Source organism: Pteropus alecto, unplaced genomic scaffold, assembly GCF_000325575.1.
Source record: "Pteropus alecto unplaced genomic scaffold, ASM32557v1 scaffold22, whole genome shotgun sequence".
NCBI lineage: Eukaryota > Metazoa > Chordata > Mammalia > Chiroptera > Pteropodidae > Pteropus > Pteropus alecto.
This window is the reverse complement of record NW_006434839.1, coordinates 2,895,162-2,912,251: the sequence shown is the minus strand read 5'-3', so window position 1 is coordinate 2,912,251 and position 17,090 is coordinate 2,895,162. Positions and strand designations below refer to the sequence as shown.

General features: G+C 44.1%; 1 protein-coding gene across 1 annotated transcript in view; it reads right to left on the bottom strand.

Moving 5' to 3' along the window:
* The window catches only part of ZC3HAV1 (zinc finger CCCH-type containing, antiviral 1), a 49,106-nt gene extending 45,093 nt beyond the window's left edge, over positions 1 to 4,013 (bottom strand). Inside the window, exon 1 of the mRNA XM_015588294.2 lies at positions 2,777 to 4,013. Within this exon, the coding sequence (XP_015443780.1) occupies positions 2,777 to 3,084 (308 nt within the window). The 5' untranslated portion in view covers positions 3,085 to 4,013. The remainder of the gene's footprint in view (positions 1 to 2,776) is intronic.
* Between the last annotated feature and the right edge of the window lie 13,077 nt (positions 4,014 to 17,090).

Sequence of the window (17,090 nt, the reverse complement as noted above, 5' to 3'; positions counted from 1 at the left end):
GCCCTACTGTTGACTGATACGTATGGCTTAAAAACAATGGAAAGAAGAAGAGGAGAGCTACAGAATAGACAGGAGACATTCCATTTATGAATAACTATATCAGAGGGGAAATTTTATAAAGCCAGAAAAATGCAAACTGTCCTCAGGCAAACAGGCAACAGTTTATCAAACTGAATGGTAATCTCAACTGGGTACCAACCGAGCTACAGATCCCATTAACCTGTAATCCACAAAGTCCTTAGACTCCCACACTTCTAGCTTTAGAAGATAAGCTTTCATAAGCTGCTAAAAAAGAGAGAATATTTTTTAAGTATACTTAGGGGAAAAAAAAAATAACATTTTCTAGGCTTGGGTCAAAAAAAGATTCTCACAAGGGTCTTTACTGCGAGGCCACATGGTATATTAATGGATTAAAAATCTGTAATTCTCTAATTCAAAAGTGATATAAAAGAAATAAAAGTTAATTTAAAATATGACAAGACCAATAAATGTAAGAAATAAGAATTTACCACTTCACTAAAAAAAGTTAATGAATTCCCCGAAAGATCCATCCAAACGTACATTGACCAAATTATCCCTGTTACATATATTCTTTTAAAATATAGAGGAAGTACGGGTTAACAACCCAATTTATGAGCTTAAAATGGTTTTGATGTTTCAACCAGGCCAAAAAAAAAAACACCCAATAAAATTTATAAAACAAAAAACTGAAGTTTCTTAACATATTGTAAGAAACAAAAACAAAGTTTCTAAATATACTGGATATGTAATATATTGAAACAATTATGGATTATGTCTGTGTAGGTTTTTACCTGAAAATGCAAGTTAGATTATATGACAGGAAAATTGGAAAACCAACTGGATCTTAGATGATATTAAAATTGTAATTGTAAAACAATGCAATCATTGTACTGTGGTTATGTTAATAAAATAGAGTATTTATCCTCTAGAAATACTAAAGTATTTATAAAGCAAATGATCTCTTTTCGGGTTTAAAATAACACACTGGAGTTGGGGACAGGGATGGGGAGGGCGAAAATAAATGAAACAAGATTGTCTCTATTTTGAAAATTGTTGAAGCGAAATGATATATATTACTTTACTACGACAGTATATTTTGAAAATATCCGTAGTTGAAAATTAAAAGAAGCATATGTATTTAAAAGTTAGTAAGTTAAAAGCCAACTAGTTAGTGAAAAATTTTTTCACGACAGAAAAAAAAAGGATGACGAAGACTTCCAACTGTTGTTATTCAGTATAGTGCTAGAATGTTCCTTCCTTTTCTTCTTTCTATCCTCCCCCCTCTTGCCTCCTTGCTTCCCGATTTCAACCACTGCTGTGAATAGATGTCTCCTTCTAAACACATAACTTCCCAAAACCCAGACACGGACTTTCTGATTGGTGCCTCAAAACATATTCAAAAAAATATTTTTTAAATGACGAAGCATATTCAAGCACTTTTTAAAAAGTTTTAGTTTTGCCCTAAACAAATATAAAAAAAATTAAAACACTATCTTATCCACCTTACCCATTTAAAATGTCTTTTGTATGTCTTATTACATATATTGCGAGTGGGTGATCTAAAGTTCACTAACAAGCGCGGGATCAAAAGTTTGAGGACTGCCATTTTGGATACGGGGACATCACTTAAAGTTTTTGATGAGAGCAAAAAGTACTATATCAAGAAAAATAATTGAGCGGAAGTACACAGGAACAGAAACGATGGGGAGAAAGACTATAGACCAGAGACTCATTCACTAATTCAAGACATTCATTCGGAAATGAGATGAGAAGGAGGACGCTCCAGGAAGGGATGGGAGACTTCAGGAAAAGGACTTGGTGATTAAAGATGAAGAGAGGGTTTGGGGGAATGTCCAGACCCTGCCCTGGGGGACAGAAGATGAGTTTGACTCATACTGGCGGGATAGTCAGACACTGAGACAGAGAACATAGATTCCGCTGGAAGGCCTGGGCAGCGGCGGGCAGGTGCGCAGCCATTTTTGAAGACGTGACAGCTGAACCCCAGGGAGTGAACTCTCGGGGAGACTTGGTAGATAGGTCAAAAGGCTTAACCCAAACCTCGGGGCACACTTATATTTAAGAGGCAAAACAAAACAAAACAAAAAACCTGGAAAAACAAATAGCTGCCTGAGAAGTAAGCCGCACTATGTCAAAGTGGTTCCCAGGGCGGGATGTCAGCGGTTGGATCACCGCGGAGAGACCACGCGAAGGAGCGCCCCGAGAGGACACACCATTGGTAACCTGGAATAGGACTATTCTGTCAAGCGGTGTGGACGAGCGTCAGATATCAGAAAAGCGACAATGAGGGGGATGGGGCGGCTAGACCCGCGGCCGGCGGCGGTGGAGAAGGATCCGGGTGCCGAGCGTGGCGTGGGCGCCGGGGAGACCGCAACGCGCCTAGGGACGGAGATGGCAGAGGGGGAAAGACTCAACAGTCCTGAGAGTGGAGGCACTTTCCTTCGTTCCCAAGCCTGCCTCCCAATGCCCCAGGCCTGGCGGGCCCCCAAAGTACTTTACTCTTATGGGGGCGGGGAGTTAAGCGGACTCCCCGGGGCAATGTGGCGTTAGCCAGACTCCCGGCAAGGTCTGGAGGCGCCAGAGGAAGGGCTCTCCACCGGAGCAGAGAAGTGAGGGGGCGAAGGAAGGGGCTGTGGGGTGCGAGGTCCCTTCGAGGGCGCGCCCCTCGCGGACAGCAGCCCCCGGAGTCGTCTAGCCGGGGACCCGGGGAGCCGCCCCTCCTTCGCAGCGCACTCACCGATCCGACTGCGAATAGTGGCAGCGGCCCAGCAGGTTGAGCTTGCAGAGGTGCAGGTTTCCGCAGCCTTTTTTGCAGAACTTACGACGGCAGATCCGGGCTCCGGTAGTGGCCACCACGGACCGGGTGACCCCGGCCCCGTCGCGGGTCTCCAACACCGCGAAGCGGTTGGGCCCGGCCGCCTGCAGCACCTCGCAGAGCTGCGCCTTGGACAGCGCGATCTCGTCGAGCAGCGCGTCCAGGGCCATGCGGCCCCCGTGCGCGCACAGGATCTTGGTGATGAAGCAGCACACCTCCGGGTCCGCCATGGCGCTGCGCTGGCCTTGCCGCGGCGCGGGACGCAGCTCCGGGGAGAATCGAAACTTATGAGAGCCCCGGGGGCGGGCGCGGGCGGTGCTGGGCTGGGCGCGCCCGGGGCCCGCGAGCGCGCGCTCTCCGCCGCCGTTAACCGAGCCCAGTGGTTTCGGTTTCCCACTCGGCTCCGGGTCAACAGAGCAGATGTCACCGACCCGATCCGCCTGTCAGATTTTAAGTCAACCGCGACGGCCACCGAATGGAAGGAAAGCGAGCAGCAGGACGGCGGCTCCCGCTGGGTTCTGGCGTCCACGAGGGTGAGGTGCCCCAGCGGGTGAGGCTTCCTCCGAAAGAAGAGAAACTAAAAATGATCTCGGGGCGCTGGTGCAGTTTTTATAAGCCAGCCCAAGTGGCGAATGACGCGAGTTTGGGAGCCCCCTGGAGGAGTTCTCTCTGCACCCCACCCATCCCGGGAAAGAGCATACCTAGTGAGTGAGCGCTTGCTCCGAGCTGGGCGCCCTGCCTCCGCTATCAGTCAATCTAATCAAAACCTCCACGAGTTAGGTATTATTAACCTCGCTCTGTGTTTAAGGAAGAAACTTGAGCACACACGCACAGCCATCAAGCTGGAGCCCGGGTGTTACCCGAGGTCCCCCAAATCTGGCCCCCAGGCCCCAGATCGTGGACCGCCTGGCTAGGGCCGATGTGCACTTTCTCCCACACCACCATGCCCTCCTAAAAAAGGAGCGATTATACCTCTCCCTCCCTTTTGCCTTCTCTCGAGCTTTTTGAAGAACCATTTCTTGACCTTTCTTGCCTGCCTGTTATCGCTAACTGCAGTGCCTCAGGCATCGCTTGCCTCTCCACAGCAAGCAGTCTCAGGCCGGCACGTCTGGACATAACCCAGGATTGCAGATCGGTTTCTCTCTTTAGGTATTTGGACAAGACCTTTTACCCTCCGGGGCTTGGGCCCCCAGAGTTGGTATAAACATTATTTTAAAGTGAAAATATTTGAGCTACAGAAGATGCTGAAGAAATTTTATCTGAAATTCTCTTACTCTGACTAAAGCAGAGCCTCCTGGAAATGCAGCTACTTCCAGCGACCCCCTTACAAAGGCGTTGCCTACCCATTCAGTTGTCCAGTGGAGACAGCCCCAACAGAACCTTCCATACTCTCCACTGGAGCCCTAAAAATCCTTCTCTTTTGTTAAATTGAGAGAAATTTCTGGATATTCTCCACCCCTCCCAAGATGTAAATAAATCTTTTTTGTCTTTTCTTCTGTTCTCCTGGCTACTGTCACTTAATTTGCAGGTCCTCAAGCACGGGACCCAAATTGGAGGGGGAAAAGGTTTTTCCCCACAACGCTCCCAAGTAAAATAAATGGGCCACTAATCAGATCGGAAATAAACCTTTTTCAAAAAGGATAGACTATGGTTGTCAAATTAGAAAGTCTTCAAAACAATCAATGGGAATTCTCAGTTTAGTAATTCGTGGTAGATGAACTGTGTCCCTCGGGAATGGAATACTTTGGTATGAAAACCAGCCAAATGTGGGGCTTACACAGGATCATCTGACTTCTCATTCCCTCTAGCTGTTACTTTCATAGTTGCCTTTGATCTACTTGGCCTTATCTGTGGTCTGACAGGTTGCCAGGACAGCGCTTTCATTATCAAATCAAATTCAACATAGGATCTTCTGTGTGGCCCTTACATCAATGTGTCGCTCTGAACATGCAGAAGTTTAAGAAATAGTGCCTGCCCTCAAAGAACCTGTGTTTGGGAAGACATGAGAAAAACATTCAAACATAAGGGAATCAGTGGTTTCTTAAAAAGAAAACCACATGCCCAAAATGGCATCATTTGTGCTAAAAGCCCATGATACTAAACATAGATTTAATACCTGATTTAATTGTGGTTTCATCCTCTCCCAGAAATATAATTTTTAATCAACTAGTCTGGAATTTTCTGGTCAAGAACCAGTAAGATAATCTGTATTATAGGCTCTCTCCAGGCCACACTGCCCTCCACCTCAGAGGAAGAAGAGACAATTTACACGATAAAACCCTTGCCCTTCCTTTCACCAAAAAAGATGATGTCCTGGCCTAAAAATAGTCCTTTCTTTTCTTTTGCTAATAACTCACCTGCCACAATCTTCTGCCTATAAAAACTTTCCATTTTGTACAACCCCTCAGAGAGCCCTTCTACTTGCCAGATGGGATGCTGTGCAATTCATGAATCCTTCAATAAAGCCAGTTAGGTCTTCAAATTTACACAGCTGAATTTTGCTTTTTAACAGGTTAAACACTGCGATTGGTATACAAGACGTTTGAGAAGGAAGAGTACAGTTTGGCTAAAGTGGTTGAGAATAGAGATATAAAATTCTCCTCAATTTGAAGCCATGAAAAATGCTTTAAGGTATTGTGGGAAGGGAAAAGGCAGACATTTTGTGAAATTTTGAAATTTGTGCTGTCATGGGTTGAGTTCTCCAGGAAGCAGACACTGATATAGAGTTTGGAGTACAGAAGGTTTCGTGAGGTGTAACACAGAAAGTCAGGGTAAGAAACACGATTGGTCCATTGGTCCATGGTAACTATCAGACTGCAATGCAGACCTCACAATTCTTCCAGCCTAGCAGGGAGGAGTCTAGCCTTGGGCCACTGCCTTACTCAGTCATGGGGGAGGGGCCCCCGGGGAAGAATGTTTTAGCTCAAACACCGGGGCAGATCCTGAAGGAGCTAAAGCTGGAGGCTATCACGTAAACATACTCCTTGAGTTGGGCAACAAGCCCTAGCTTAAGGGGCATCCGAGTGACACCCTGTCTGCTATAGTCCCCCCTTTGTGCCATGTGTATCTATTTCTCTCTCTATTCAGGGAACAGTTCCTTCAGGGCCCTGTAGGGTGCTATTCCTAAAAGGAAACTTACCAGAGGGAAGTTTAATGGCATGAACTATAGCCCTGTCAGGGTTGCCAAGCCATGACTAGGCCTCATGCTATACCTCCGCCGCTATCCAGTCTAATCCCCTCACCCTCAGCTACTACCTCAGCTGCTCTCAGTAGCTCACCGAGGTGGGCGCCCCAAATCCTCATTCCTAAGTAGTCTGAGCACCTTCTTGTCTGATCTTGTCTTGTCCATTCAGTCACAATTGGGCAAAATAGTACCAATTGACAACCAAATAAGTCACTGGAGTCTATGCATATTCCTCCCTGCCCCCACTGTCTAACAGTGGCCCTACCTCCTCCTGATGACCAGGTCAATTACCTCTGATAAGACAGCTATTCCATGTCTTACCTGTCAGTCTCTGACCACAGGGAGGCCAAAGTGCCTGGTAGCAGCCACTAACTTGTAATCCAATGGAAGTTTTGCTCTTACCACAGGCAAGAACGTTCCCTTTTGGGGGACCGAGACCTGTAACCCTGCAGAGCCCAGAGTGGTGGAGACAGGGAGGCCAATGAGTCACTGGAATGATGCTAACTGGGGCCACTCATGCTTCTGGCCCTTGCTCCCAGACCCATGTACTTTTTCTGTTAGGGATGCAGTGCCATACTAAGTTGTCTGATTAGTATATGTGCTGCCGAAGCAGGTGTCTAAGTTGTCTGATTGAAGGCATATACTGTGACGCTCTGGAGGAAATGTCACCATGGCAGCCTCTCACCTCCATGCTGGAGCTTCCACTGCAACTTTGACTCTATCTGTGCAGCAGCTTCTGGGCAGTGGGGTGTGTGATGTGAACAGAAGATCCTACACTCGTGGGCTCACTCCCTTGCTCTCTGTGCCACAGAGAAAGTCCTCCAGTCAGATGCTGTGTTACATGGAATTCTACATCTGTGGCTCAGGTGATCTTTAAGCCCCCAGGGAGTGGTGCCACTGAGGACTTGCAGGCAGAGAAGGCAGCCCCAAACTCAGAATCAGTGTTTATTCCTGTGAGAGCAAACTTCTGGCCCATTTAGGTAAAAAGGAGCCCAATGTAGTCAACTGGTCACCAAGTAGCCTTGTTGACCTCCTTCTGGAATATAAAAGCTGAGCGAGCATTGGTCTTTATAGCTGGCAGGTTGGACATTCAGAGGTAGCAGTAGCTATATTTGTTTTGGTAAGTGACAGTCCATGCTGTTAGATTTTTGCATTGCCCCCATCTCTGCCACCATAGCTTCTTTGTTCAAGCATCCATCACGTAGTAGTTGGGGGAGAGAGATTTCTGATAAAGGCTAAGTCATTTTGTCTAGTTGGCACATTTTTTGTGATAGCTACTTTCTAGTGGGCCTTAACGCGTGATACAAACAACTTCTCACTTTGTGTCCACTCCTACAGGTCCACCTGTACTTCTCAAGACCTTCTTGCTTTTGATTTCATAATCTTTTTTCTTTCAGGCCCTCCACCAGGCCAAGCCACTCATTACTGCCCATGCGTGCACGAATATTTTAACCTTGGGCTATTATCCTTCCATTATGACCAAGGCCCATCCCAGAGCCCCTGCCGTTGTGGAGATTTTCCTTCACTGTTTCCTGCTGTCTTCCCTGAGTAAGACTGTAATAGAGCCACCGTCATTTTTAGCTTGTACCCACATAGTGAAATGACCCACCCGTAACTCAAACTTGGTCTTTTTCCTCCTCTTTTAGCTGTTTCTGTGGGACCCTCTTCATATGATCAAAGGTATACTCTGGGGGAGAGGTACAGTCCAACCGTAACGAGTGACGTGGAGACCTGGGCTACATACTCACTCGGTTCATGAGTCCTGATGGTGCTCAGTCCCAGCTGTATCAGATTCATCTTATGATGGCTCTGATGCTGGGCCCGCCTGGCGTTATGACTTGATGTGTCCAGTAGGACCTAGTTCATGATGGCCAGTTCTGAACCATGGTCATTCATTATCTCTACCAGTGCCCAGCAGCAAGCTAGGAACTGTTTTTCAAAAGTGTTTTTCTTCACTGCAGTTGGCATACCCGTTTCATAATCCCAGGGGCCGGCATCATGACCCTTCTGCTGGGACTTGCCATCACTGCACCTTTTCCCGTCATTGACACCTCCAACACTCTAGGCTCTGCCAGGTTGAATAGTTCAAGCAGAAGGACTGTTGGTATCACAGCCTGGACCTGCCACAGAGCTCATCCCTGCTCTGAGCCCCGCTCAAAGCTGGCCGCCTTTCAGGTCACCCAGTACAAGGGTATCAGTAGTATTTCTCAGTGTAGAATGTGTTTCCTCAAGAACCCCAAATTCCTAACAGTCGCTGTGCTTCCTTCTTTCCAGTAAGGGATCTGAGATGCAACAATGTCTCTATTAGGAGGAAACGTCCCAGCACACTGCTCCATCTAGCATCATTAGTGAAGTGGCAGGTCATGGAACCTTTGTAGGATTTCTCTCTCATTCTCTGGATCACATGTGTCACACCAAGCCGCAAGTGTTTGCGCTGCCTTTTTCTCATCCTGCCTGAGCAGTGTGGTATCATGGACGTAGTGGATGGAGGTGATGATATGCGGATGTCCAAATGCTCCGGTTCTCTTTGGTCTATGAGGACTGAAGGGTGAGCAGAAAACTGTGGCAAGACTATAAATGCTTGTTGGTATCCACTCCGTGTGAGTATGAACTATTTCTGACCTTTCCTGATTGGGATTGAAAAGAATGCATTTGCCAAATCAATGGCCACAAGCCATGTACCTGAGGCTGCATAACTCCAATCCAGCCAAGCCGCTACATCAGGCGCAAAGGGTTAAAGGGGCTCCACCTCCTTGCAGTAGTCTGACCTCTTCTCTAGACCCATGCACTTGCTGCCATGTCGACATTGACACGTTCAACAGAGGCAGGATGGGGACAGCATTCCTTCCTCTTGTTGATATTAAGAGTGGCACTAACAGCTGCCACCCTCCCCAACCCGGGATCCAATGATATTTTGTGGTTACTATACTGAGCTGAAGGTGGGGGGACAGGGTGCAGTTTCAGATGCTCCCCGGGTGAGAGCTAATGCAGTAGGGAAGGATCACGAGGATGCAATGTGAGGGTTAGCCCAACTTCCAAGAATGTCATTCTTAACCGTATATTTGGGAATTAAGAGAATGACAACCGGTGAGTCCATGGACCCAAGGGACCCACTGTGGCCTGGACCTTAGGACTCCAGTTGCTCCCAGTCTAACAGGGGGTCCATGAAGAGGCTTCAAGTCTCACAGTGTTAGTTGACTTCTGACCCCACAGTCATCAAAATGTGCCAGGGTTCTGTCATCCAAGTAACTGCCATAGATCTCTTTGGAGAAGGACTGGAGAAACTACTACAGTCCATTCTTGCCATAGTGTCATAGGCCCTTCTCCCTGGGAACCTGGCCACCTCTCAATCATCAGGTTCTGCTTCTGAACATTGATTTGGGTATGAAAACTGGGCAAGAACTGTGACCTTTTATTGAGGGGTGACCATCTTCCTCATGGCCCTGCCTATTAATTCTCGTTCTTTTTAGATTACACAGGTGAAACAGTACATTTTAGCTACCCATCTATTTTCTTCCTAGGGCAACTCGGTTCTGTTCATAGTCTCTGAAGCTCTCTACAGGTCAGGTCCCCTGGCTGCCACTCTGACTTTGCTGTTACAAACCCCTGGCTTCTGTACTTAAGGGCCATTTCCTGGTATCTATTACATCAGGGTCTTATCATCCCCATGGCTGTCAGTGAGCCAAATTCCAGGACAGCCCCTCCTTCCATCAGTTCTGTCCTACGGGGAAAGCACCACTGAATCTCTTAGTGATATTGGTGTCCCTATCACCAGTGTAGTCTTGATGAATGTGACTCCTCTCAGCCACCTGTGGAGCCTAATGCTCTGGTGGGCCTTCTGGCCTTAATAACATATATCTATTCCAGCATGTCCGCTTTTCTGAGTATTTTAATCCTTTCTTCTACTGTCTGACCCAGAAATGTAGGCATTCCAACCTCACTCTTAATGGGCCATCAATTTTCCAGGCTTCTACGAGCCATCTAGCAGCAATTTGACACCATCCCTTGGTCCTTGCCAGGATGCTAAAGATTATATCCTGCGAGAATGCTCTTATATCAATAAATTCTCCTGTATAGAGTCTTATATTCTAGCTCTCTTGATAGAACAGTTTTTTCCAGAATGGTAAGGTTTAAAATCAAAATGGATCACTCATTTTAGAAGATTGACAAGGAAAGAAGAAGAGGGGAGAGGAGGGAAGAGGAAAGGAGAGGAATTATTCAGGTAGCTAGAGGAAGATTTTTAAAATGTGTTTGCTTGTGTATTACTGGAAGATCTGGGTATATGTGAAAATTTCAAAGAGATAAATCTGGGGAGAGTCAAAGCCACAGTTTCTAGGGCTCATTAGTGTGATACCAGGCTACGTGAAACAGTTGAACCACCACCAATCGAAAAAGGAAGCAAAACGTACATAAGGCAGTGATGAGTCAGCTATAAACATCAGAGGATTGAGTCAGACGTAATGTCCAAAGTCCGTGGTAAACAGGTGTTCTCCAGGAGACACGGGAGTCAGAGGAGACATTAGTCAGCCAGACAGAGCGGGGCGGAGGTAGGAGCGGAAGAGGGCTTTTCCCTAGATTGAACCTACCTGGCAGCAAGTCTCCCTTGGAAGAACTGAACTGGGAAGGGAGGAAGCTGTTTGTGCAGCGGAGGAGTTAACTTTACAGTGAGAAGGGTCGTTTCCCTCATTGAGGATAAATTTATAGACTTTGCTTTGGTGGTGTTAAAATGAGAAACTTCAGGCTGCAAACCATCCTGTCACTTGTCTGAAATCAGAGGCAACAAGCGTGTCCTAATCTAGAGGCGGGGCTCATGTGGGGATGAGGAGGCCTGATGTGGTGGCTGGCTCACCCCAGCATGTCTCACTTCTTGATATTTTCACCGTTGTGTAGTCCCCTCCCATGTTCAATAGGACCGATCTGTGTAATCAATAGGATATTCCAGAAGCAACAGTATGAGTTCCAAGACTAGGTCATAAAAACACTGTGACTTCCATCTTGCTCACTCTCTCATCACTCGCTCTGGGGAAGCCAGTCATTATGCTGTGTGGATATTCAAGCAGCCACATGGAGAGGTCTACGTGGCAGGTAACAGACCTCCTGCCAACAACAGCACTAACCTTCCTGGCATGTGGGTGAGCTGTTTGGAGTGGGACTCTTCAGCAACAGCCGAAACAGGTGACTACAGCCCCAGCTGACAGTGCAATTTCAACTTTTAGGAGAGACTCTGAGCCAGAACCATCCAGCTAAGCTACTCGATAGAAACTACGGGAGATAAGAACATTGATCGCTTTAAGCTGTTAAATTTTGGGGTAAATTGTTATGCGGCAATGGATAATTAACACAATATACCCAAACACACAAAGTAACAAAGGTCCAAAACACAAAGTAATGTGGACAGAAACTGGGTGAGTAATCGGGTCCAAAGGGCTGAAAAAACGGATTAAGTGAAGAGGGCAGATTGGATGGGGGCGGGAATTTCAACAGGTTACCAGGTCGTGTGTGGCTGGAGAGGGAAAACACGGAATGTTAGATCTCTGAGGCCGATGTATAAAAAGTTAAGGCAGGACTGGGCTTGGCGGGCAGAGAGAGGCCCAGCGGCAGGCTGCATCTGGGTGGCCTTTCACAGTTTGGCCTTCTTGTTTGAGTACTGTTCCACCTGCGAGGAGATAGGATTGAGACTGTGCCCTGAACCCCAAGGCACTGACTGGGTCAGATGCTGACAAGACTCCAGGCCCTGAGCGTTTACTACATCGAATGTGCTCAAAGAGTCAAGAAGCTTTGGCTAGATATAAATGACAAAGATTTAGAATTTGCAAACTGGAACACAGCTAGGCAAAACCTACAAGAGTTCCAAAGGTGAAAGAAAAGCTGAGGGTTCTTAGAGTAAAAAGTACCTTCTTGAAAAGAACCAGTCCTGTATTCTTAACTCCTGGATTGGTCCAAGAGGCTAATCTTCAGATGTCTGGCGGTCTGGGCAATGGAACAATTTCTTCTTGAGGTCATTCAGATGATCATCTGAGGGTCTGATGTATGTCCAGGCATTGATGAAAGACTGGAAATTTCAGAAGTTTAAGTTCCTAGAACCAGTTAAAACAGCCTACTTAAATTTAATAACTTAGAGTTTGACCATGGTAACTTTATTTCTTCACTCTATTCCTCAACTATGTGTTAAGTGCTTTTATAACATGAAGACTTAAATAAAATGTGACATATCCATACAATGGAATATTATTCGGCCATAAAAAAGAATGAGGCACTGGTACATGTTAATGACATGGGTGAGCCTTGGAAACATTACACTAAATGAAAGAAGCCAAACATATATAATCACATATTGTATGATTCCACTTATATGAAATGCCCAGAACAGGCAAATCCACATAGACAGAAAATAGAGCAATGATTGCCAGGAGCCAGGGGGTGGAGGAATGGGGAGTGACTGCTAATGAGTACAAATTTCTTTTGGGGGTGACAAAATGTTCTAAACTTAGATAATGGTGATGGGCAATCTTGCGAATGTATTAAAAACCACTAAATGGTACACTTTAAATAGTGAATTTTATGGTAAGCAAATTATATCTCATTAAAAAATAATAAGACTGAAGCACATATAACAGCACCAACAGTGCTCAGCATTATTCTAAATGCTTTCTGTATATAATTCATTTAACTACTGAAAGGGAGCAGAGTTTTACCACCCCAAAATATGCCTTTTTGGGGATATCCATTATATCAAGCTGGTTATTTTTAAGAAACAAAAGGCTCATGAAGAAATTTTGACTCCCTGCTAACTGCCTAAAAGAATTTAGATAGAGGCTCTGTTCCAGGAAGGGAGTTATCATACAGATAACTACAGTTCAATATGAACTAAGTGTGACAGACAGGGAGGAACCTAGCAAGGCCTGTTTGATCAAAGTCCTCTCTGTGTCCCATTGTTAAAGATGGCCCAGTAAACATCTGTCTCCATGTGAGTTGGTTTTCTCCCCTTTAAAGTCTCAAACCACAGACCCCTCTTTCTCTTTAGCTCAAGATAAGCACATAAGCCTTACCTGCCTGATTTGTCCTTGGGTCCCAGATTCTTATAGAACCCCCTTATGTACAAACATAATAAATTTGGTTATTTTCTCCTGTTAATCTGTCTTGTGTCAATTCAATTATTAGACCAGACAGAAGAACTTAGAAAGGCCTAAGAATTTTTCCTCCCCTACATTTTCATAATCAATGGACCTAGGAGGTAGGTACTATTACTATCATTACCAAGTGAGGAAACTGAGACACAGATAGGTTAAGTGACTTGCCCAGGTCACACAGCTAAAGCAAGTGATAGAGCCAAGAACTGAATCCAAGCAGTCTATCTCCAGAGGCTGCATGCACACTTAGCCACTACATTACACTACCTCTAGCTTGTAAATAATCTCAGGTGAGTCTTAAGCATATCAGTGAGATGAGTTTTCTTAACTCAGAAAACAAAAACTCAGATTAAGTAACATGTTCAAGGTCACACAGGTAGGAAGAATTAGAGGTGGGGGGAGGCAGGTTCTAATTCAGGTCTTGCTGATTCCAAAGCATACAACCCTATGTTACCTTCAGCTATTGCTACAGGCTGGGTGACTAGGGGATGAACTGAACTAGGCCTCCTCAGGATCTCGCACCTCAGCCACCGGCTGATGAATTGCGAAGACTGTTATTTTTCTTATTTACATTTTATTATGTTTATATTGCTTTCCAATTTTCCAATGATCTTTCCACCAAATAAATAATTGCATTAGTAATCAGAAGTTGAAAATTATTTTTCTCTGTATCTTCACAGAGACAAACCCATTTAATTCTAACTGGTATACATAAAAGTTACCTTTTATATTTCAATAAATATTGATTATCATATCTTTAGCTCACTTCAGTTAAAAAATTGGCCATGAAGGAGAACTTGGGAGTTTTTAAGTAGATGTCTCTTTTTCATTTTGGATTATGGAAAATTCATACACAAAAGTAAAATGGTAAAATAAATACTCATGTACTGATCACCTAGCTTCAACATTTATCACCTATAGATTTCTTATTAGCTAGGTCTCCAATTTATTAGTAGTACAGCCATGACTATATTATACTTTAGTACTTACTGGTTAAATAAATTTTTAAAAAGCAAAATGTTAATAGGTGTTTCTTGCTTATAAATTTATAGATAATTTACATTTTATCCATTTTAATTCTCAGTATCTTCCAAATTTTTGATGGTAAATATATAGTCCTTTTATAATTTTAAAAAATAAGTTATTTTAAAATAATAGAAAAACATATTTATTAAGGACTATATTTTCAAATGTTTAATCCCAGAGTCATTCTTTCTCTTGCTTAAAACAGTCAAAAAGGGGTCCTCCCTCTATGAGCCCATGTAACTCGCTAGGAGGGAGTGAAATAAAATTTGTTTTTAAACATTCTTTTTGACGGTAAGTTAGAATATTCGTGAAGCCAGTGAACAAAAGAATGAAAGAACCAAGCACTCAATAGAGCTGATGAACAGAGTTACCGTGGTTCTATAGCAGAAATGCTGAGGGTTCTTCTTTTCATGGGGACTTTTTCCTTAAGGAAAACCCACCCTAGCAAAAAAAAAAAAAAAAAAAAAAAAAAACCCAAATTTTAAAGCCAAATTTTCTTACTGTCTTTTACATTCCCTCAGCAACTCACAGCCCTGATGAATAATGAGGCCATGATTCCTAGGACCCAGAGTCAGTATCACTGTGCATCAGGGCTAAATTGTAGTAACAGTGACTCTAGAACATCACTCTGAGCTCAATGTTGGATTATTTCTTTTAAAAAGCCCCACAGATAGAGTGAGATGCAAGTCACACATCATAAAATTCCTGTTTTAAGTGTATATACAATTCAGTGTTTTTAGTAAATTTACATAGTCATACGACCAAGATCACAATATGAATTACTTTTTACAATCCTTCAGAAACTTCTGTTCTATTGCAATTGCAATAAAATTGCAAGTTCCAACTTTGCCTCTTACCCATGCAGCCAGCTATTGTGTGTTTATGTTATTATGTGTTTCATAACACCTGGGTGAGTCTTAGAGCTGTAGGTGGGAATAACTACTTCTCAAGCACACTCAATGCTATATTCTACCCTTCATAATTGCAGCTACAGTTCAAACAGCCTCTGCAGGGATTTAGAGGCTTAAAGCAGTATCTCAAACTGCTGAAAAACAGAGGTCACTTCAATAGATTTAGCAAGTTCAACAGGGTTGTTTATGGTATTATCAGCAATGCTGTCCTTAGACCCTGATGTGAAGAGCTCCTGCTCTGGACTCTGACCGCACCCTATACCAGATGTAAAGAGGCCATGGAGCTAAGGGGTTGTTAAATTAAAAAAAAAAAAAAATTAACTTCCACAGTTGAAAGTCTTTTTAAAAGAAAGGATTTATCAGCCCATTGCTAGGAAAAAAAAAAAAAAAAAAAGACCAGTCTTGGGGCATGAAGTCCAAACCACCAGCAGCATGGCTAGGTAAGAAAGACAACATGTCCATCATTTTTGCAAGATTTTTATACATCAGGTAGTGGGGAGAAAGATGTAAGCTGGTCTGAAAGGATTTCTATTAGCTGAAGACAAAGGGGATGGGAGGTGAAGCAGGAGCTAGTTGCAAGGAAGAAGGGTCCACTCCTGTGATTGGCTGTGGGCAGCACACTGGAAAGTTCATGTGCAAATAAGTGGAGGGTCCTGGGGTTCTGTGGAGTCTGGCTAGTCTCTCTTTAGGATAATTGGGGAAATAGCCACCTGGAAATTAATCCTAAATTCCAACAGATATACAGGAATATGAGCAGTCTTTTGTCAGAGCTGGTCCACAGGTTAACTGTTAACAGTTTTTCTCTTTCTCCAGCCGCTGTAATTTAATTTAGAACATCTCTGAATTTTTTTCTCTTCAGAGTTCTTGCAACCCTCCTCACTATTGCTGTGGTGTCCGGGACTCTGAATTCCCTTCCCATACAACTCCAAGCCTATTTCCCAGCCTTAGATCTGACCTCCCTTTAAGTCTGTCATGGGGGGTGACAGCTCACAGGCCAGTGGGTGACTAGAGCTTGCATCTGTTGTCTGGGTATCCACACACATGTGCAAAGCCCCTCATGGTGCAGGGTGGAGCCTGGGCTGAGAAGAGAAGGGTCTGGACTGAGGGCTGGTGTTGGCTCTCTCCACACCGTCACCTGCAGCACAGAATTCTGAGAGACGGAGAATTCTAAATTGAAGCCTGACCTTCAGGATGGTATATTTGTCAAGGCAGGAGGATAACACACTGTAACAGTTAGGCTGATATATAAAATGTTTCAATATTTAGACATATGGTATGTAGACCTCTGTTTATATTATTTAATTTATATGAAAAGTCCAGAAGAGGCAAATTCATACAGAAAATAGGTTAGTAGTTGCCACAGGCTGGGAGGTGAAGGGGCAGGTGTATAGTGCTGGTGAATTTGTACATCTCTGAAGTCTATGCATATTCCTATCTGTATGTGTCTTTACATATCTATATTTGTTTGTATACAAAAGTATGTATATATATATACACACACATGTATATATACACATATATATGAATTAAGATATGTAGTCATTTACTCTCTAAGTGATTGTGGGGCAGGGCGTAGTGGGGAGACAGGGGCTGGAGCACGAAGAAGATGCTAAAAGAAACTAAGAAATCATATTTGCCTTCTCTGAGCTTATGGTATAGTTTAGTCTACATAGGGCTAGTTATTTTGAATGGTATGTAATGTGATTCAACCATGCCATAACTACCTATAAACCGGGAGAATTACTTCCCTTCTCCAGACGTTAGTTCCTTAGTCTGTTCTGAGGGTTGAACTGGATGCCCTTTAAAGGTTTCATCCAGTTCTAACATTAGAACACCCTTTCAGCCGTGTTAGCTGGGCTCATGAGTAAAATAAAATCGTCCAATCAACACATATTTATTACGGTACCTTTTTGTGTGTAGGTGTATCTATGGAAATAAGAAGTTGCATTTTGATGAATTCCCGCCTCCAAGCATCAGCTTCCTCG